Below are 22,389 nucleotides of genomic sequence, written 5' to 3'. Positions count from 1 at the left end.
TGGCTGCTTTTCCAAAGGTCCTGAGTTCAATTCCTAGAAACCACATGGTGGCTCACAACCATCTATTGTGAGATGTGATGCCTTTTTCTGGCATGCAGGTAGATATGCAGACAGAACACTGTATATGTAATAAAAATAAATTTTTAAAGAAACAGTTTTTGTTTTGTTTGTTGGTTGGTGTTTTGTTTTGTTTTTTTATTTTGATTTTCCAAGACAGGGTTTCCCTGTGTAGCTTTGGAGCCTGCCTTGGAACTAACTCTTGTAGATCAGGCTGGTCTCGAACTCACAGAGATCTGCTTGCTTCTGCCTCCCAAATGCTGGGACTAAAGACATGTGCCACCACCGCCGAGCTTGTGGGGGTTTTGTTTGTTTTGATTGTTTTTTAATATTTACTTTCTTTTAAATTAGGTAGCTTGGTAGCGGTGATACACATCTTTAATCCCACTCAGAGTAAGAGGCAGATGGATCTCTGTAAATTTGAGGCCAGCCTGGTCTACAGAGTGAGTTCCAAGATATCCAGGGCAGTTACAAAGAAACCCTGTCTCAAAAGAGAAAAAAAAAAAAATATATGTCTTTGTGTGGGTATGAAGTGTTGATCTAATTAATCTTAATAAAGAATCAGAAATCAAATACTATGTGTGGGGGTCTCTGAAAGATCAGATAACTGGAGCCAGTTGCTTCCTACCTGTCTCCTTTCACCATCCCAAAAATGTTGAAATCCTCTCTCCACCCCACCTTATTACTTCCTGTCTCCACTTCCCAAATGCTTTGGTTAAAATGGCATGAGCAACCACTGCCCAGCTTCTGTGGTTAACGAGTGGCTAGCTCCACCCTCTTATAGCCAGGCAAATTTTATTTGTCAGAACACAAAATATCAGACAACATGGATATGTGCATGTATTTTTGGAGACCACGAGAGGGAATTGGAGTCCTGGAGCTGGAGTTCTGAGTTAGGAATGGTTCCATGTGGGTGCTGAGAACCAAACTTGGGTTCTCTGCAAGAGTGGTATGTGCTCTTAGCTGTCTAGTTGTCTCACCAGCCCCCAAAGCAACTGTCAAAACAAATGTGTTCCACTTCACTTTCTTTTTCTTGCTGAAAAGATAGAGGTGTGGTTTAAGGTATGAAACAAAGAAAGTCCGTTGTTTAGGGGAAAGCTTCATGACTCAGTATAAGTGCTTTTTATATTTACAGTAATTACAGGTGGGGATAGAGTTAATAAAGTGCTTCACTAACTCATACAACTCAGCACCAAAGAGTTGATAGAGCACTCCAGAAGTGGATGCAAGAAAGTCAAAAGGTCAAGGTCATCCTTAGCAACATAGCAAACTGAAATTAGTCTTGGTCACAGGAGACCCTGTATATAAAAATATAATTTTAAAAACCACACAAAACAAGCAAGCAACAAAGTAACAAAACAACAACAAAAGTGTGTTTGAAAGGCTTTGTTAGAAATTCAGGACACTTAACAGAAGTGTTTTCATCTGCAGAACACTATGTTAAACTCAGTCTGGTCTCACATGCTAGACCACAGCCTAGAAAAAGGAATTGTTAAATTTACAAATGATGTTTTAAATGTTCACGTAATTTTAATTGAATTTATTAACGGGATCAAGGAAATGATTATTGTAACCTGTGAGATGAGGAATGACATTTAATTTTTTTTTTTTTTTTTTTTTTTTTTTTTACAATTCAGTCAGTTGAAATTAAGGAAGAATTAAAATTAGGGCATTTCTACATTTATTAAATATTAATTTTAAAAATCAAAATAAATTCAGAGTAATCACTCTTGCTCATGAAAATCCCCCAGGAGACACCTGTGTTTGTGTGTTTGCATGAAAACAGAGGACAACCTCAGGAATGTTCATCCACGGAGGAGAAGGAAAAGGAAGAAAGAAAAGTCTTGCAGAATAAAGGTGTGAACCATGGAATCAGGGCTAGAGAGAAGAATATAGAACCAGGAGGGGCCAATACTTATTAAAAAAAAAAAAAATAGTTACAGTGAGACTAGAGATGCTCATCAAACAACTGAATGTGAGCATCTTCACTGGATATCTAGGAGGTGAGGCAATGTTTGGGGATGACCCTAACTGGGGAGAGGTGAGGAGGCAGATAGTAGCAGTGAGGCTGGAGAAGCTCATCAAACAACTAATGAGGGCGTTCTCACTACAGATCTGAGAGATGAGGCAGTCTACGGGGATGACCTATCTGAGGGAGGACTCTCGGGTGTCACTGAGCTTGGGTCTGAGTGTGTGTCCAGTTAGAAACACCGTAGGTGAGAAGGAGCTCAAAGGTCTGATTTGTCCCGTATTTCGACCAAAGGATCACTGCTTCGCACAACTCAGAGGGCGCAGTGCTCCATAGCCATCTGCGTGAACGGTGGCTGGGGTAGGGCCACCCCAGCGTTGTGCAGGAACAGCTGGCGGAGCTGCATACTGTGACCCTGCTAAACTAGGGAAGCCGGGTTTTGACAGGGGGTAAATCCCTTGGTAAGTCAAAGTCTGCGCATAACCTCAGAGCTTGGCAGTGTCCAGCCTCGCGAGTTCAGTAACTTATTTTCACAACTATTTCACAAATAATGAACACAGAAGCAGTGACAAAATTCGGTCCAACACGCACGCACACATGCACAACAAAGTTCTCAGAGCTCACCTTCCGCGCCTGTTTCCATTGTCAAGCCGCATGCGCGCGCCGCTGCCCCGCCCTCACACAGACGCGGGTCACGTGGGGGCGTGGCTATCTGCGCGCCTGCGCGTCGCAGGCCGACAGAGACCAGCCTGCCCCGGCCGCACTGGGGTTACATCCGCGGTGGGAGCCGCGCCTCAGGCTCCGCCGCCAGCCGGGGCTCGGGCTGGGGCCCGGGCCCCCGGGGATGGCCTTCCAGCCCTCACAGGGCGACGGCTCCGCGGGCCGCTGGAACCGCGGCTCGGGAAAGGCAGGTACGGAGGGCAGCGGGCTAGGGCGACGAGCGAGGGCCGCGCAGCGGCCGGGGCCTGAGGGGGGCGGCGACGGATGAGGAGGAACCGGGCCTCGCCCTGGCCGCCGCCCGCCACGTCCGCAGAGCCGGCCGCTGTGCTAGGCGGCTGCTGGAACTCCGGCCCTCACTCTGCCCTTGTGACCCTAAAATTCTCTTCTGCATGCTCACCCACAAAAACTCACGCAAAGTCGCCACTGTCCAATTCCAGAAACTCCAGTCGGTGAGCTCTCCACCCCACACTCACTCCCTGCTCAGCTACTTTCTGGTCCTTCCTTGGGCCACTTATGTTAGTTTTGTGTTGTGCACAAAGCAGTGATGTTTTCTGTACCCTTTCCCGTCTAAACCATTTCTGTGAAATCTTGGTTTTGTTGTGCCGGTGTTCTGGAATACATTTCCCATATGGTGGCTACTTGTTGGTGAGGATTCCCGTACCAGGTGAGCTAATCCAAAGGCTCTGTTCCACTTCGCGCCCCGACAGGTGGTTTGCATGTTAGAACTGACCCTGTTATACCACCCACATGTTTGGATGATGCTCCTAGAGTCCGCGTCTTGGTTCTCCGGGCTCATTTTCCGTTAATTCTCTTTTTCTCATCTGATAACTGGCTGCAAGTTAGGATCAGCCTGTGAGCTACTTTCCTAGGCTCTTCGGTATTTGTAACACCCCTTGCTTGTGTCTGTGTGACATCTGTCTTTATGGCATAATAGTAAGTGTCCCTGTGACATGGATCGTGTGACCTGTTGCATTGCAGCAATGTCTTGGTTGCAAAACTTTGGGCTGTTCAGCTTGTCTGGATGGAAAGGGAATTCAGGGGCTCTTTCTTAGTTTAGATTGGTTTTAAATATATTGGTGACCAAATTACTAATTATTATAATTTAAGAAAGACAACATTCGACAGGGTTCAAGCAGAGGGGTTTTTATTAGGAAAGGGGATCATAACGGGGAAAGGGGAGACTGGCCTCTGGGGACAAGAGCAGCAGGAGAGAGGAAAGAGGGCCAGAGGGAGACAGAGACAGACACAGACACAGAGGACAGACGACGGGGGTAGTGGAGAGAGAGAAGGATGGGAGGTGGGCAGGGCCCTTTTAAAGGGGAACAGAGTGAATGTGCACAGGTGGTGCTCTTAGTGGCTGCAGCTGAGAGCGTATCCTGTCAGAACCCCAAGGACAGGCCAGAACAGATGCCTGAATACTAACACTAATGCCAAAAGCTCTCCTTTTAGAGCTGGTGGCCAGATTGGTGTGCTCTGTTTTTCTCCATTCAGTAAAGTATTCTTTCTTTGAAGAGGGCAGGAAGTGCTGGAAGCTGGACCAAGGACCCCAAGCTACATTGCCAGGGCCCCTTTACTGTTACTTTCAGACAGGATCTTGATACTTTATCCTTGAATTTAACATCTTCCTGCTTTGATCTATCCCTAAGTTAGTACTTAATGAATTCCTTCTAGTTGATTACATTTTATAAAGATGAATTAGTACTAGCAAAGAAAAAGGACACTTGGTTTATTTTCCTTTAACAGGACTTTTATCATGAATATAAGATTTTTATAGGCAACTGTCTATGTCTTATACACACATGATCCTCAAATGTATTTTTCCTTTTCCTTTTTTATTTTGTTACGGGGTAGGTTTTTCAAGACAGGGTCTCACTTTAGTTCTGGCTGTCCTGGAACTCCCACTCAGACCAGCCTGCCTCTGTTGGGACTAAAGGCATTTGACACCACCTCCCAGACTGCCTGGCTCTTTATTTATAATGTTTCTTTTGAGTTCAGGTCTCATGGCTCTCATGCTGGCCTTGAATTCACTTTGTTGCAGAGGATAACTTTGTATTTTCTCCACCTCCGTGGTGTTTGGTACAGGCATGAACTGCTACACCTGTTAGTGCTGTTATTTTTGCTAGCATTTTCACAATGCTAACATTTTTGTTTGGTTAGATTTGGGAAACAGGGTCTCAATATGTAGCCTTGACTGGCCTGGAGCTCCCTATATAGACCAGACTGCTGTCCTCAAAAAAAAAAAAAAAAAAAAAAAAAAAAAAAAAAGCTTTAGGCTTTAAGCAGAAGTTATAGAATAGATTTTAAAATACTAATATTTTCCCAAACCACAAAACCCAAACCAGAATAATATTCCTACAAAATGTTAGCACTGCCTAGGCATAGTAGTCGGCACCTTTAATTCCAGCACCCAGCACTCAGGAGGCAGAGATAGGTAGGTCTCTATGAGTTTGAGGCCAGCCTAATAATCTACCTAGAGAGTTCTAGGTCATCTAAGCTACAGAGTGAGACCCTGACTCAAAAATAAAATGGAATAGAGGCTAGGGCTATTACTCAGTAGGCAATCACTTGCCTGTAATAATATGTGAGGCTCATGGTTCATTCTTCAGGATACCAGGAAGGGAGAAGAAAAAGATGTTGTGCTTATTAAAATAAGCATGTTAGGGCTAGAGGGTTAGCTCAGTACTAGCACATGCTTATCTGCCACGTACAAGGCCCTAGGCTCCAGCCCCAGTGCTATGAAAAAAATCATTGGAGAGCAGGCCAAAGTAGTGCCATTATCATTTTTTTCTTTTGTTGAGTCAGTTACTTTTCAGGCATCTAGGGTTTATTTATAGCTGTTTTAATATTTTGTGAAATATGTAGGGCAATCATTTCATCATGATGATGATTGCCAAGTCCTCTTCCACAAAGGAATTTGGAAGCTCTCGGTTTAGGAGTAGATGATGTGCCACTCCTAATTGAAGCATAAATAAATCGTTAGTTGAATTTACCTTAAAATAAAACATAGCAGACATGCATTTTAATCTTTCTCTGATTAAAAAAAAAAAAAAAGGGTAACTATGACTTTTCTCCTTGTAGGATAAATAGGATGTTTGTGAATTAGCTGTTCATTGGTGACTCTGATGCTCTATTCTGTAGGCTGGCCCTTGGCCTCACTGTAGAGTTTATGCACCACTAGCTCACTTGAGTTCTCTGAGTTTTTTCTTTTTCTGTATTACAATAACACGCTACATTAGACTCAGGGAAGTATGTGTATGTATGGGTGGCATATGTAGGAGTGACTTCCTCATCTGCCACTAAGCTTTAAGCTCATGACTCCTGAGTATGTGTGGAGCTCAGAGGGCATCTCCCATGAGTCAGTTCTCCTGCTACCTTGTGAGACCTGAGGATAGAACTTGGATCATCTGGCTTGTATGCAAGCACCCTTTCCTACTGAGCTCACTGGTCCTGCCAACCTTACCTACTGTGAGGGTAAAGTTAAGGAAGAGAGTGTCCAAGTGGCCAGACAGCACTCCAAGTCCACATTGAGTACCCTCTTCAGGGAAGCACCCAGAGTTGTAAGGAAACCACGAAAATCTACAAAGCTGTTCAAAATTCTGCAGTGAGCCACACAATAGTATGGGTAAAGTAACACTATTTACTATGGGGCAGTTTTTTTCCAGATGAGCAGAAACTAAGTAAGCTCAATAATTATTCTACTGCACATGAACTTTTTGAGTTCCACATAGTCAAAATCAAGTTTTAACCAGGTTCAGTGTGCACACCTTTAATCCCAGCACTCAGAAGGTAGAGGCAGTCAGAACTCTGAGTTCCAAGCCAGTCTGGTCTACAGAGCAAGTTCCAGAACATCCAGTACTACAAAGAGAGACCCTGTCTTAAAAAACAAAAACATCAAAAAGCTGAGAACATCAGGGAGATTTAAGTGTTGGAGCTGTGGTTTGGTCCAGAATTAGTTAACTCAAGGTTGTGTCTTTGTCTAGACCTCATGGGAATCCAGAAGATTACAAACTATGTTCTTTCTCCATATTGCTGAATAGCTTACTGGGAATGGGCAGAAACAAGGTTTTCCATACTCTTGGTGAAAGGTCAGTGAAAGTTGGAAGTGACTTTGGGACTGCCACCTGAGTCCTATTCTCTGTGGTGTGTGGAATGTGCAAGGATACTTACTGAGCCAAAGTTTACATGGCACTTATATTGTACTCACCATTGGAAACTAATTCAGTTCTCTGCTCAGTCTGTGCTGCTGAGGGTACATAGCTTGTGTAGCTCCCATGGTAGGTGGAGATATTTGTGAAATACACATAAGCCCTGAGTTCATCCCCAAGGGGGAAAAAAAAAATTTAAACAACAAAAACATTGCTTACCCTTCTTGATCCTCTTGGATCAACTGTAGTCCTGCAGGGAAAACCCAGACTGCCTGCTGAAAGAATCCAGAGTTTCGGCTCCCCCATTCCAGTGGTAACTTCCTTCTGTTCTCTCCTTGTGCTGGTTTCTTGGCCACAGTGTTTTGCTTACATGACATGTCTTTCTTTGCTCACACCCTTTCCTCTGCCAGGAATGCTTTGCCTTTGACACACTCTTTTGTGTGGCAGTTTTCAGGGGTTTCAGAATTAATTCCTGGCAAAGCCTTTCCTCATTACCTTAGAAATACTCTATCCTCTTCATCCTCAGGGTTCTCAAATACCCTGTGTAATTAATAATTGTGTCCCTTCCTGCTGTGAGCTTTTCTGGAGCTGTAAAGAAGCCATTGTTCATCCTTCACCTCAGTACATTAACTGATGGGCCTCCTAGTGAATGGGAGCCGGAGAGGGAGGCACAACCAGGAAAGAGCTTGACATAACTCAGAAGCATTTGGCCATTTGGCTGAGGTTCTTTCTTGGGAGAAGATCCTGGTTTTTTTCTTTTTAATTTTTATTTCAAGGTAAAGGAGCCATTTAATATAACACCCAGCCTGGGCCAGTCTTGCGAGTGAAGAGAACAGTGTGAATTTACTCTGAGAAGTTATCCTCAGAGGCTAGACTTACACTAGGAACATCTCAGATACTGGCCACCCTCTTATGTCACTAGGCACAATAACAACAGCCTAGTAAAAGGTTTACCTAGGCCAGAAATCACTGTTATCTTCCTGTCTGACCTCCAATTGCATGTGACTCCAAAGCTCAGTTTGTGTGGTTCATATGTCATAGCTCATTCAGGTAGGTCACTAGGACTCTTAACAAGTCAAGTTTGTGTTAATGTTACCTTTGTCATGAACACAGTTGTAGACTGTTGTCTCGGAATAGGGTATTATTGAGGTCATCTGTTCAATACCTTGTCCAGAATCTAAAATACCATGTGATATTGTCACTTAAGTCTAACCTACCTTCTGGTGGCATCCACCTTACATTAACCCTAGTGTCTAGTATTTGTTCTATAGATGTGTGTATGCATGTGTAGGTTGGCCTGACCACTGTAGTCTCTTTGTACTCTTGGCCTTACTATCTACATTCAGGGTTCCTTGACAGTTAGATGGTATACTGCCTTGTGACATTTGGTGCTTTTGTGTTGAAATTCTTGTATCATAAAAGTATATGTTCCACTTGAAAACCAAGAGGCTTTGTACTATTGAAATAGAAGAACTAAGACAGATAGCAGTCTCAGATACTCATCCCTGCTTTCTAAACAAACTAATTTTTGAGGTAGAGGTAGGCAGATCTCTGTGGCCAGCCTAGTCTACATAGCAAGTTCCCAGCCAACTTGCAATACACTGAGATCCTTAGCCTGGCATGGTGATAACACACCTTTAATCTCAGCACTTGGGTGGCAGATAGATCTCTGTGAATTCAAGGCCAGCCTGGTCCTATAAAGTGAGTTCCAAGACAGCCAGGGCTTTACAAAGAAACTCTGTCTTAAACCCCACCCTCCTCTCCACCAGATAAAACTTATTTTTGTTGTTTTGTTTTTTGAAATAGGCTCTTATAGCCCAGGCTAGCCTTGAACATGCTAAGTAGAAGAAAGGGGCTGGCTTTGAACTTGGGATACTCCTGAGTCTACTTCCTAACTGCTGGGAATAAAGGCATACTCTATTGTGCCTAGTTTCTAAAAGAATATTTCAGCATTATAAACTGGCTGTAAATAACAGACTCTTACATATGAATGTGAGGTGCTTTGTGGCTGGGATGCAGATCAGTTGGTAGGATACTAGGAAGCCCTAGGTTCAATCCCCTGCGCTGCATAAAGTCAGGCTTGGCAACACAGGCTTCTATTGCAGCACTTGGGAGGCAGAGGCAGGGGAGGAGGGTCAGAAGTTCATGGTTATTCTTGGCTACATGAAGAGCAAAAAACAGGGACTAGAAAGATTGCACATGAGTTAAGAGCACTTACTGCTCATGCAGAGGGCCTGGATTTGGTTACCAGCGTACAGATGGCTGCTCACAGTCATCCTTAACAACAGTTGAGGGAATCCGAAACTTTCTATTTCCAAGTCCACTGGCCCCAGGTTTTGATGAGGTGTTCACACAGACATGCAGGCAAAACACAAACACAGAGAGAAAATAATAATAGCATACCACTTTCTGATTGCCAGAGATGTGTGTGACTTTATTTTTTTTTTTTTAATTTTTATTTTATGTGTATGAGTGTTTATCTACATGTATGTGTTTCTGGTACCTGCAGAGGCCAGAAGAGGATGTTGGATTCCCCCAAAACTGGAGTTATAGGTAGTCATGTGAGCTGCCTGGTGTGGTACTAGGAACTGAGTTGGGCCCTCTGGAATGCATTGTACACTTTAACTGCTGAGCCATCCATCTCTCCAGCCCTGGATGTAGCTTTTGGGAAACTGGTGACTTTCATACAATGTCACAGCTTCTTGAACCATCAGACACAATAGAAACCCACATTCCTCTGTCATTTGGCTTTTGGAAATGTCTCCCTGCATTCTAGCATTTTACTAGTTCTGTTAGCCAGTGGTTGGAGACTTGCATATGGTTTTGTTAAAATGTAGAGTTAATTTTTTTTTTTCCAGTGCTAGGAGTTGAATCGAGGACTTCTAGTATGCTAGGCAGGTCCTCTACCACTGTACTCCCCAACTCAAGAAAAACACTTGTATAAAGATACCTCTATTCTGTGATGTTTGGATAGGAAAACATTGACAGCAGCTGCTAGATCCACTGGTACTTCCTGAATACTTCCTAAAACTATAATTCCTTGTTACTTATATGAGGTATGGCTGTAGTGTTTCCCACACTGTGTGACAAATGTGTGGGTCGTGTAAGGAGCAAGCATGAGGATCAGATTCACCTCGAACCAAGTTAGGCAGTGGGGACTATAAAGCAGCAAAAAAGGGCACATACCAAGTGTGTGTTCCATCCTCTGTATGCACACTGTTTATCTGTTTGTTTCCCCAGACTTTAATGCCAAAAGGAAGAAGAAGGTGGCAGAGATACACCAGGCCCTGAACAGTGATCCCACCGACGTGGCTGCTCTTCGACGAATGGCAATCAGTGAGGGAGGGCTCCTGACTGATGAGATCAGGTGCCAAGTGTGGCCCAAGCTCCTCAATGTCAACACCAGTGAGCCACCGCCTGTGTCAAGTAAGGGAGCAAAAGCTTGGGATGGGGAGTTTCGACCAGGGATTGAAATATTGTCTGGCTAGGAGAGTTTATTAAAAATGCCTATCTTAGGTGGCTGGAATGATGCCTCAGCAGTTAAGAACACTTGTTGCTTATACAGATGAGTTCAGTTCCCATCACAAATGTAGTGGCTCACAACCATCTGTAACTCCAGTTCCTGGGGGCACTGCAGAAATGCTAACATTCTTTGGAGTTCCAGAATTCTTTAATTCTGCTAGAAGCTGTTACTTAACTAATCTGTAAGCCATGCAATGAAGGGAGTCCTGAGAAAGCACTTGAGAACAAGTACTACAGCCCATGCCTACCCTGCCACCTCTGTATGTTGGGTGTTCAGGGACTTCTCTCGATCGTTTGGCAAATTTTGGTGCTCTGGTGTATGCCATACTGGAGTTTGATACTGGAGCTAAGAAGTTTGATAATTGGGTACCAAGTGGATGCTGGTTTGCCACTTGTTACAGATGTTACAGATGTTTAAAACTGGCTGCCTGGGAGCAATGGGCTTTGCGTTAGTAGGATGGTCAGGTACTTTGTCCTGGATTGTCATTCTAGCTTTCTGTGTGGATTGTGAGGAAAATCAACACTTACACAAAATTTGGCTTGGGATGAGGGAAATATACCAATGTATCTGTAAACCATCTCTCTAGCTCAGTCAATAAGAGCATTTGCCTAGCATTCACAAATTCAATCCTACCGTTGTATTAAACTACTTGTGCTGGCACATGCCTGTAATCCTAGTATTGGGTGGTAACATCAGGAGAATCAAGAGTTCAAAATCATACTTTTAATCTCAGCAACCAAGAGACAGAGACAGGTGAGTTCAAGGCCAGCCAGGGCCACACAGAAATCCTGTCAATTAATTAATTAATTAATTAATAATAAATAAAAGAGTTCAAGGTCAAGGCTGGAGAGATGGCTCAGTGGTTAAGAGCACTAGCTGTTCTTCCAGGTGATTCAGGTGTGATTCTTAGCACTCATATCACAGCTAACCACTGTCTCTAACTCCAGTTCCAGGGGATCTAACAGCCTCTTTTGACCTTGGGCATTACATAGATGCAATGTACAGACATAGGTATAGGCAAAACACCCATGCACTTAAAATAAAAATAAATCCTGTTTGTTTGTTTTATGGGTTAGGGTTTCACTGTGTAGCCTTGGCTGTCTTGGAATTCACTCTGTAGACCAGGCTGGTTTTGAACTCACAGAGATCTACTTGCCTTTGCCATTTGAATGTTGCAATTAAAGGTATATGTCACTACCACCCAGCCAAAAGTAAATTCTTTAAAAAAAAAAAAATGCACACATACTTTTAAAGTTAAGTGTGCAGTTCTTTGTTAGCATTCAGTGCAGTTTAACTCTAGAGCCATTTCCATGCCCATATCACCAGATGCCCAAGGCTCTGTATGCAGAGTTACAGTGCTTGAATGCTAAGCACATACTGTGCCACATTCCTAATGCTCCTCAGTCCTCATGGTGACCTGAGAGGTAGATATGGACAGGAACAGCCTCACTGAACAGATGTGGACAGTGGCAGTACACAGTAGCCCAGACCTCTTGACTTTTTTGCCCCCCCCCCATCCTTCCTCATTGCTCAGGACAGTCAGTCTTTTCCCTCCTCTGTGCTCATCAGACTTACATGAAACAGCTGTATTTAGAACTAAACTAGGGATTACCTGTCTGTCAAATGTGTCTTTATTGGTTATTTTGTTTTTAGTGGCAGTGGGCATCAAATCCATGGCCTTGCATGTGCTAGGCAAGTACTCTACTATTAAGCTGTATCCCTGGCTTCCTCCCTTTTAGTATTCCCCATCCTTTTTTTGATTTTCCGTTTTTTTGTTTTTTTTTTTTGTTTTGTTTTGTTTTTGTTTGTTTTTTTTTTTTTTTTAATTATTTTGGTTGGGGTTTTGCTGTGGGTAGCTTAGGTTGGCTTCAAACCTGAGCCAATCAATCCCCTGAGATGGGGATTACAAGTGTGAGCCAGCTGGAGAGATGGCTCATTGGTTAAGAGCATTAAGGGCTCTTCCAGAGGACCCAGGTTCAATTGCCAGCACCCTGTGTCAGCTCACAACTGTTTGTAGCTCCAGTTCCAGGGAATACTACACCCTCATGCAGGCAAAATACCAATGCACATTAAACAAAAGTGTGAACCAGCACTGCACCTGACTGAGTAGCTGGGAGTCTACCTGTACCTGCTGCTTAGATCGGGTGTTATATCTTAAGTCATGTCCTTTCAAGGAAAAGGCTGCTCTGTCATTCTAGAAAGCAGTTTCTGTTACTGTTTGCTTGCTTTGTGGTGCTAGATTAGCTCTCTACCACTGAACTATACTGGAAGCCCCAGAAGAATTAACTCCTTATCTAGTTTCCCAGACCTCTTTGCAATAATACCACATTCTTCTTTCTCTGATAGGGAAGGATCTTCGACAGTTGAGCAAGGATTACCAGCAAGTGCTGCTGGATGTCAGGCGGTCTCTTCGGCGCTTCCCTCCTGGTGAGCAAATTGCCTGACTTGCCACATCTGGAGTGAGGCTTTCTGTCTCTTTATCTTCTTGTGTTGAAGCTTGCCATAGTTGGGGTGTTTCCTTTCCAGCAACCAGAAACACACATGTAGAACCCTGCTCTCAGGCACTTGAGTGGGTGCCCTCACTGTGGACTCCTTGTGGCCCAGAGGTGGCGAGTAAGAGAAGCAGCTCTTGCATCCTTGTGTCCTTGTGCCCTGGAGGAGCTTTGTAGGGATTGACTCTAGGGCAAGGAGTCTGGCTTGAGAGAGTGGGTTGGTTTGGAATTATACTCTAATGGGAACTATGAATATCTTCATTTGGTGAGTGTTACCTCATGTATGGTTCCTGGGTCCCTTGTGATGAAGGGAGCCTTTCCTTGCATGTTCATAGAGTATATTCCTGAAATTGCCTCTTGCTTTCCAAGACAAGAAAATGACTATACTTTGTATTTCATAACAGAGCGAACTAGGTAGCAAACCTCATTTGCATAATCTAGCTTTCTTCCCATGTAACTTTACCTTGACTTTTGAAGAGAGATGGCCTCTAACTTGCTTGCCACACTTAGCTGAAGCAAGCTCTGGTTGGGACACATGTGTTACAGGACTTCTGTCCTATTTGGATCTTTTCTTCCTGGGAGGTTCATGAGGCTCCCACAGGCTGGTAGCCAGTCAGCATGTTTATGATAAAACATATCCTGTGTCCCAGTCCTCTTTTCCTACCCTGCTGGTCCAGTTGAGGCACTATAGGGCAGGTGCCTCCATATTTTCCTCTGCATCCTTTACTCATTGTTTTTATGTCACCAGTCTGTGGCAATCTTCTTGCACACTGGATACTCCTTGTTATTTTAAACCCTTTCCATTCATGTCTTCTGGACTAGCTTGACCAATCATAAACGAGAAATTTAATCAGGCGATGGTTCTTGCTCTCACTGCTTTCATGGTTTCACTTAGTTCTTGGTTTTCTTTGTCTTCATTTATCTTTACAGTGTACCTCTTTTGAGACGATGGAATTAATATGTTCCTACCTTGAACCTTTATTGTTCAGTTTAATGTGGGCCCTTACCTTGTTTTTGCTCACAAATCCTGCTTGTAACTGAAAGCTAAGCTAAGAGTATAAGAAAGCTGTGCTTGGTGACATTGTTCTAAAATGTTTCATGAGATCAAGGCTTGATATCCTCTACCTCCCCCAAGTGATGACTTCAGTTATTTTCATTTACAACTCATTCTTAGAACTGAAAATTCATTATCATTGCCTGTGGGCTCTCACAGACACCAGGCAGTTCAGCCTTCCAGTTTATACTGATCTCCTATGCACCATCCTTGTGGAAACCTTTGTGGCAGGCCACCCACCCTCTCCTGTCAGTTTTCCACAGGGCCACATGTGCATGTCAGTCACTGTGCAGCTCCTGGGTGCATTTGTTTATTTTTCATGTGGCTTTTTCAAACTGGCTAAGGCTGGACTCTGCTGAGCAGCAAAATTACCTGCTTCTCAGTGACCATTTTCTTCAGTTTATACAGTAACAAAAGTTGGAGTTTTCTGGGTTGAATTTTTTTTTTTTTAAGTAGAGGAATTGGAACAGATTGTGACAGCCTTCCAAGCAACAGCAGCTTTGGTTTCTTTGGTGCTGTGGTTTTTAACTCCCTTATAACAAAGCCTTGAGGTTCAAGGTCATTTTCAGATCCTGGGGTGTCAGCCTTCTTGACCTTGGTTGTCCTGATTTTAGTACGTAGACTGATCCTTAGAGCTCTGACTGTAGGAAGAACAGTTTCATAATTCTTTACCAAAATAAATGCACCAAAGAACCACACAGTCATGGCTTACTGGCTCTATACTCTAGAGGTGCCTTGATCTGGTGCCTCTGCTTCCAGTTGCAGCTGGAAATTGAGATCTTCTTAGAACATTGGCTTTGGTTTAGAGAGTACAACAGTTTTAATGTTCATATAATTCCTTACATAATTTCATTCCAAGAAGTAGGGCAAAGAAGTCTCAAGATCCTTTCCTGATGATCTTATAGTCACAATTTGCCACATTGTCTGTTTCTTTCTTTTGATACATACACACATAATTTTGCTTCTGAACCATTTAGGGGTAAGCGGCCATAATAGTTCCCTTTTGTCCAAAATATCTAATCCACAGAATAGTTCATCTTTCACCATTTATTTTTATCACAAAAGGAAGAACAGATTCATGGATTTGCTACTCGAGTCCTCTTTGGAGCCTCCTTTAAAGTTAACAGTTCTTTTGTGTGCATGGCAGGCCAGTTACTCTGTCACTTTCTGCTTATTTTGCTTTGTGGGGTGTTTCCTCATAAGTTTCAAGGTCATGTCTGTGATACTGGTGACAGGAGATGTACTGAAATGCAGAACTCATGGCAGTATGGCATCTTAGAGGCATGTGCACTCTTTCCCCATGGTTGGCCATGCTGACTGTATGGTTTTAGTTCTTGATTTTGCCAGGCTCCTTACTGTGTGGCTTTTCCTGTGTCAGGCGCCATCAGCAGTATGTAGATTTTTCAAGGGATTGCCAACTTGTTTGTAATTCATTGTCTGTTACTGGACACTTTTCTCTGAAAATCATTGCTGCCCTAAACTCCTGTCCCTAGGCCCCTTGCCAATTCAGATGCATCTCCTCTCCCCAGGCATGCCAGATGAGCAGAGAGAAGGGCTTCAAGAAGAACTAATCGACATTATCCTCCTCATCTTGGATCGAAACCCTCAGCTTCACTACTACCAGGGCTACCATGACATTGTGGTCACTTTTCTGCTGGTGGTGGGTGAAAGGCTGGCAACATCCTTGGTAGAAAAATTGTCTACCCATCACCTCAGGTACCTATGCATCTGGTTTCATGCCAAGATGGGTGTCACTCCCCCAGGCTCCTCAGGATAGTCAGCTGTCTAAATAGTTTGAGCCCACTATATTCACTATCCTAACCTGAATATTGGACCTAACCAAGTACATTGACTGGATTATCTTCCCATAGGGATTTCATGGATCCCACAATGGACAATACCAAGCACATCCTAAATTATCTGATGCCCATTATTGACCAAGTGAACCCAGAGCTCCATGACTTCATGCAGAGGTGAGTCTATATTTGTGTATATACTAAACACACATGGCAGCCCAGCACCATGCTCTTTTGGTTTTTTGTTCCTTCACAAATCTAACTTATTTACATCATCATATTAATGGTTAGTGTTAAATTCTTCAAGCTTCTTTCTGTCCATTAGAGGTCTGAATAATTCAGGTCTGTCCACAGTCTTGGAGAACTTACTGGATACTGCGTTTTGGGTCATGGACTAAGGAGCTTGCATCTGGTGGGTATGTCACAATTCTTAGACGAGAAAGGCAAAAGCTACCTGTGAAGCCACATGACTGTAGTGCGGCACTAGGAAGGCAAAGACAGAAGGATAAAAGAATCAGGGCTGGGGCTAAAGAGATGGTTCAGTGGTTAAGAACCCATGTTGCTCTTGAAGAGAACCAGAGTTCAATTCCCAACACCCACCTTAGGTGGCTCATAACTGCCTGTAACTCCAGCTCCAGGGAATCCCAACACTGGCTTCCATAGGCAACTACACACACATGTACATAGTAACACATAGACACATACAAACACATGAAAGTAAAATTTTATTTTTACTGAAGTATTTATTTCTTTGTGTAGCCTTGGCTGTCCAAGAACCAGCTTTGTAGACCAGGCAGGCCTCAAACTCATAGAGATCCTCCTGCCTCTGCCTCTGTGTGCTGGGATTAAAGGCATGAGCCACTACCACCAGGCTTTATTATTTCTTGAAACAGTGTCTTACTATGGAGTCTTGGCCAGCCTGGAACTCATTATGTAGACCAGGCTGGCCTAGAACACATATAATGATCCTCTGCTTCCTAACTGCTGGGATTCAAGGCATGTGCTACCATAACCCAGTGGTAAAAATAAATCTTTACAAAATATTACAAAGAATTCTAGGCCAGCCTTTCTTGGCTATGTAATGAGAAACACAATAACCTATATTTTAAAAGGAAGTCAGGTGATGGTGCACATAAATAACAGAGGCAGGCAAATCTCTTTAAGTTCAAGGCCAATCTGATCTGCATAGTGATTTCCAAGTAGGTCAAGGCTACATAGTGATAATGCTGTCTCAAAAAAACAAAACAAACAAACAAACATAAAACAAACAGAAGGGCCTGGAGAAATGGCTCACAGTGCTTACTGCTCTTTTATAGGACCCGGGTTCCGTTCACAGCACCATATCAGGTAGCTCACAACTGTTTTCTTGTTTGTTGTGTTTTTGTTTTTTGAGATAGGGTTTCTCTGTATAACAGCCCTGGCTATCCTGGAAATTGCTTTGTAGACTAGGCTAGCCTTGAACTCACAGTGAGTTCTGTTTCCCGAGTGCTGGGATTAAAGGTATGTGCCACCACCACCCAGCTAATAAATCTTTCTTTAAGATTTACTTTAATGTGTATGTGTGCTTTGCCTGTACACATGTAAGTTCATTGCCTCCGTGCCTGGTACTCAAGGAGACCAGAAAGAGAGCCCTGAATTGCTGGAACTGTGCTCACAGATGGCTCTGAATGGATAGGTGTGAATTGCTTAATGTGTCTGTTGGCAACTGAGCCTAGATCCTCTGTGACAGGCAGCAAGTACTTCTATCTGCTGTGCCATCTCTATGTGCTCTGGGGGTCATCTTCTCCTTTTCCTCCTCCTCTTCCCCTCCCCCTCCTTCTTCTTCTTGTTGAAATATGGTCTCACTGTTTAGCTAGGCTGTCCTAGAACTCACTATGTAGATCAGGCTGGCCTTGAACTCACAGGAGAGATCCTCCTGCCTGCCTCTGCCTCCTGTCTGCCACCATGTCTGACTGACAGTTGGGTTTTTTAGGCCTGAGAATATATGCCTGTGTCATCAGGAAACCACAGTGTAGTTCTCTGAGAGTGGCTGCCCTTGTTCTGAGGTGGAGGTTTCGTGCACATTAGAAGAACACCCAGGGAGGTGAGGCAGCTGGAACACATCAGTTTTGCTGTCACGTGCTGTCTGTTTTCCTGGTCCTGAGGACTGAACCCAGAACCTTTGCATGCTAGGCAAGCACTCTGCCAGTGAGCTCCTTCCCCAGCCATCATCGTACTTTTTTTGTTGTTGTTGTTGCTTTTGTTTTGGGGGGACAGGGTTTCTCTGCATATCCCTGGCTGTCCTGGTCCTAGCTCTGTAGACCAGGCTGACATCAAAGTCAGAGAGATCCACCTGCCTCTTCCTCCCTACCCTCAGTGCTAGAATTAAAGGTGTGTATCACCATGTTGTACAATTAAGATTTTGTGGGGTTTTTTTCAAGGTTTTATTTAATGTTATATGCATTGGTGTTTTGTCTACATTCATGTCTGTGAGGGTGTCAGATCCTTGGAACTGAAGTTACAGACAATTGTGAGCTGTCATATGGGTGCTGGGAATTGAACCAGATCCTCTGGAAGAGCAGCCAGTGTTCTTAACCACTAGTACATCCCTCTAGCCCTGAGATGTTGTGTCTTTTTAAGAAGATGCTAATGTGACTAACACCTTTAATCCCAGCATGGAGTGGGGTGTGACACACAGGGTTATCTCTTGAGTTTGAGCCCTTGCCTGGCCTACAGGGCTCCACAGAGAAACCTTGTCTCACTGAGAAAGAAAGACAGGGAGAGAGTGAAAAAGAAAGAGGGGAGAGAGAGAGGAAAAAGACAGAAAGAGAAAGAAAAAGGAGATAGATGGATGGATAGATAGGAAGGACGAAGAAAGAAAATGATGCTGAGTTCCTAGGTGGCATAATTTTTCAAGAAGTATATTTTCCATATATGTCTTCCTCATCAACTCTTGAGAACAAAGACAGCTTAGAGAAAGGGAAGGGGATGAGCTGGCAGGGCACTTAACATCTGGATTTCCTTTGCTCCTAGTGCTGAGGTGGGGACCATCTTTGCCCTCAGCTGGCTTATCACCTGGTTTGGGCATGTCCTGTCCGACTTCAGGCACGTTGTGCGGTTATACGACTTCTTCCTGGCCTGCCACCCGCTCATGCCCATTTACTTTGCAGCTGTGGTAGGTACACACTGGGAAGCCGTGACTAGGTTCAATGTTACCCATCCAGTTTGATCAGTATTCTTGAAAGGGACAGTAGCTCCCAGCTGGTGGCCCACTCCCCAAATGGAGAAGTGTTAGGAAATATTGGTTAAGCAACTGTTCTCACTTTATGACTTCTGACCCTTCAGAGTACCAGAGTGCCATGCGACTGTCAGTGACCTTGCTGACACCTCTTGGAACTTTTTAGCTAATGGATCATAATGGGCACAAGTGACAGTTAAGTCTGCCTGCCGGTACCAGGCTTCAGAAAGGGAGAGGCATGGTATTAGGTTTGAAAGAGGAGTGGCTTGTGGAAGTGTTGGGCTTGTTCCCAAGAGGGCTGAGTGGAGTGGAGAGTGCCTGTCAGCAGCTGTGAATGTGAGCACTCTTGTCAGGACGCCTAAAGGAAGCAAGATGGCTGTCAGCCTGTTCTGAGGCTCCTCAGAGTCTCCCGTAGCCCTTTTCTTCCTGAAAGAATGTCAGTTTGTCTCAAGACTTAGGGTGAAACTTGAGTGTTCTAGAAGAGCACTTGCTACAGTTGGCCAGTCTTTTACAATATAGGTGAAGTGGGATATAGCATCTGTCGAACCTTTGGGCTGAGCGCTGTCTGTTACTAAGACTTATGTCTGTGTATAAAGAAAGGCAAGTGGCCAGGTCCTGTGCTTCTGGTGTCTGATTCAAAGCCTGCCTTTGCCAGATTGTGCTGTACCGGGAGCAGGAAGTCCTGGACTGTGACTGTGACATGGCCTCTGTCCACCACCTATTGTCCCAGATCCCTCAGGACCTGCCCTATGAGACACTCATCAGCAGAGCCGGAGACCTCTTTGTTCAGTTTCCCCCTTCTGAACTTGCAAGGGAGGCAGCTGCACAGCAAGAGGCTGAAAGGTGAGGTGGGCAATGCACTGCTGCAGCTGGGGCAATGGGAACCAGCAGAGGGAGGGCTGGCATGTCTGGAGGGTGTGGGATCCAGGTGTTTGCAGAGGTCGACACTGTAGCAGATTCTGTACTACAGGGAGATAAGTCTTCCACCGGCAGAGCCTGCTGAGCAGTAGCCTGCTGGGCAGCAGCCCTCTCAGTGTCTTCTGCCTCTCTGTGCCACCTTCTGCTCCCATCCACAGAACGGCAGCTTCTACTTTCAAAGACTTTGAGCTGGCATCGGCCCAGCAGAGGCCAGACATGGTGCTGCGGCAGCGGTTTCGGGGACTTCTGCGGCCTGAGACTCGAACAAAAGATGTCCTGACCAAACCAAGGACCAACCGCTTTGTGAAACTGGCAGTGATGGGGCTAACAGTGGCACTTGGAGCAGCGGCACTCGCAGTGGTGAAGAGTGCCCTGGAGTGGGCCCCTAAGTTCCAGCTGCAGCTGTTCCCCTAAACTCAGCCCAAGGAGCCACTTCCTAACCCAGTGCACCAAGCTCTCCCAATTTCCAGAAGGCACTAGAGGGTGGAATTGCTGTAATTAAAGGGATCCTGTCAGGGGTGCTCTGTTCTGCCACCCTTGGCAGCTTGTCTTTTTTGGCTTTGTGGCTAATGGCAACACTGCCTGACACTGGGCTTAGTGGACCCGAGTGCTCTCTGCTTCTCCACTGTTGGAAGTGGTTCTGGAGCACCCGGCTACTCAATTCACTGCCTAGAAGAAAGTTGGGCCCAAAGATGCCCTCCTTACAGCACCGCATGTCGTCTGTATCCTGAACAAAGCAGGCAGGAGCTGCCAACAAAGTCCAGCCTTGGGGTGAAAGCTAGGGGAGGGGACTCTAGCCTGGAAGCCAGCTGGTCAGAGACAGGCATGAGCTGGGTTCTAGTTAAATTTTATGATCCCAGCCTAGAGATCACTTGCAGAGGAATGTTAAACCCCTGGACGGTGTTGCCTTTGTTTCCCTTTTCTTTCTCTACAAGCCACGTGACATTACCTATAAAGACATTTGTAATACTATTTTTATGATTGTATACTACACCAAACATAGCGAGTATTCTCACTTAAGAAAAATTATTACTTATGTATGTGTACAGGTGTCCACAGAGGCCAGAAGTGGACTTGAGATTTCCTGGAGCCTTGTGTGGGTGCTGGTATCTGAGTGCTAGTCCTCTACTAAAGCTCAAGCAGGAAGTGCTCTCAACTGTTGAGCCATCTCCAGCCTCTCTCTCATAGTTCCTTCATGGGAGATGATGATGAGCTCGTACTGGCCTAACATTTGTTTCCTTTTTTGGAGGGGAATAGAACTCAGGGCCATGTACATGTGAGGCAAGTGTTCTACCACTGAGTAGTACCAAACTTTTTAGTAGTTTTTATTTTTGAGACAGGGTCTACCTAAATTACCCAGGCTGGCCTTGAACTTTTGATCCTCCTGCCTCAGCTCCTGATTATCCGGGATGACAGGATTGCACCTGAGATATATTCCCTGCTCAGTTTAGCCAAAGTTGCTTTGTGAACAGCCCCATACCCCACAGCATCACTTCTTGTCTCCTTTCCTTGTTTTCCACTAATCACCCCCTTGGCCTGTCTGTGTATTGATCTCCTCAGCTGCTGGTCTCAGGCTGGGAATGTCCATGGAAACTTGCCAGCATGTAAGACAGGTTTTTGGCAGGAATCCCACACCACCAGCCCCACTTACCCCTGGGCTCCTCCAGGAGGGTACATGGGATCCATGGGATCACTCGGTCTTCCTAGGATGGCTTTGTTAAAAGCAAAGCCAGGTTTGTTTTGTAGAAACTCTGGCTTGAAAACAGAAGTGCCTTTTGCTGCTTTAAAGAGTGTGTGGTGGGAAGCATCTACCTGGTTCCATTTCCTGATCTCTCCTGGGCACTCTTCTCCAGTCCTTCCATGTCCAGACCCAAAGTGTCCCTGTGCTCACTGCATGCAGTGGGACGCTCTGCGTGCTGGGCAGCCACAAGCCAGAGCACATAGAAGATGTCCAGGCTGAGTTACACAAAGCACTTTAACCAAATCAAGCTGGGGTGGTTAAGTCATTCTCCATACAGGAGCCCTGCCTGGAGTGAATGATTCACAGGGATTAGTTCAGGACAAAGGAGGATTCTCCAGGATCCAGAGTGATAATAAGGTGACAAATACTGTAATCTACCACAGGAGCTTGTCATCTGTGCCTCTAGCAAGCATACTTGAAGAGCTGTAGGAAGTGTGCTGGCTAAGGGAGGGGCATGGGCCCAGGGTCCAAGCCACATTTCTGCATCCAAACAAGCAGGTGGCACTGGCTTGTGCTTAGCTGAAGAGAGTGGTGTGTGCCCATACCAGGACTCCCCGCTACTGAGAAGCATTGTCAATTTACCTTCAGGTATTTACTTATTCTGTAAAGATATGTGTAGATGTTTTGTACAGAGCCCTGTATGAAATAAATACCCATATGTAGTTCCTAATCACTTGTCGTTGTACCTCTACTGCTGCCTGGAAATGGACCTGGTCTCAGGTACCTACCAACTTCTACCTTGGGCCCATGGGGGGGC

General features: G+C 44.7%; 1 protein-coding gene across 3 annotated transcripts; it reads left to right on the top strand.

Annotated features, from left to right (window-relative positions):
- Positions 1–2,748: 2,748 nt before the first annotated feature.
- Tbc1d20 (TBC1 domain family member 20) lies at positions 2,749–22,302 on the top strand. 3 transcript variants are annotated; one of them, XM_051193621.1, is made up of 8 exons: positions 2,749–2,937; positions 10,132–10,317; positions 12,761–12,841; positions 15,490–15,676; positions 15,832–15,933; positions 18,769–18,910; positions 19,629–19,816; positions 20,050–22,302. In XM_051193621.1, exons 1-8 carry the CDS (start codon positions 2,871–2,873, stop codon positions 20,303–20,305), a joined length of 1,209 nt encoding a protein of 402 aa, XP_051049578.1. In that variant the 5' UTR covers positions 2,749–2,870; the 3' UTR covers positions 20,306–22,302. The 3 variants fall into 3 exon arrangements, with proteins under 3 accessions (XP_051049578.1, XP_051049570.1, XP_051049562.1); XM_051193613.1 differs by lacking the exon at positions 2,749–2,937 and adding an exon at positions 3,245–3,410 and having other exon boundaries at positions 19,704–19,816; XM_051193605.1 differs by lacking the exon at positions 2,749–2,937 and adding an exon at positions 3,245–3,410.
- The last annotated feature ends 87 nt before the right edge of the window (positions 22,303–22,389 follow it).

This window comes from Phodopus roborovskii, unplaced genomic scaffold (genome assembly GCF_943737965.1).
Source record: "Phodopus roborovskii unplaced genomic scaffold, PHOROB, whole genome shotgun sequence".
Taxonomy (NCBI): domain Eukaryota; kingdom Metazoa; phylum Chordata; class Mammalia; order Rodentia; family Cricetidae; genus Phodopus; species Phodopus roborovskii.
This window is presented reverse-complemented; position numbering and strand designations above follow the sequence as displayed.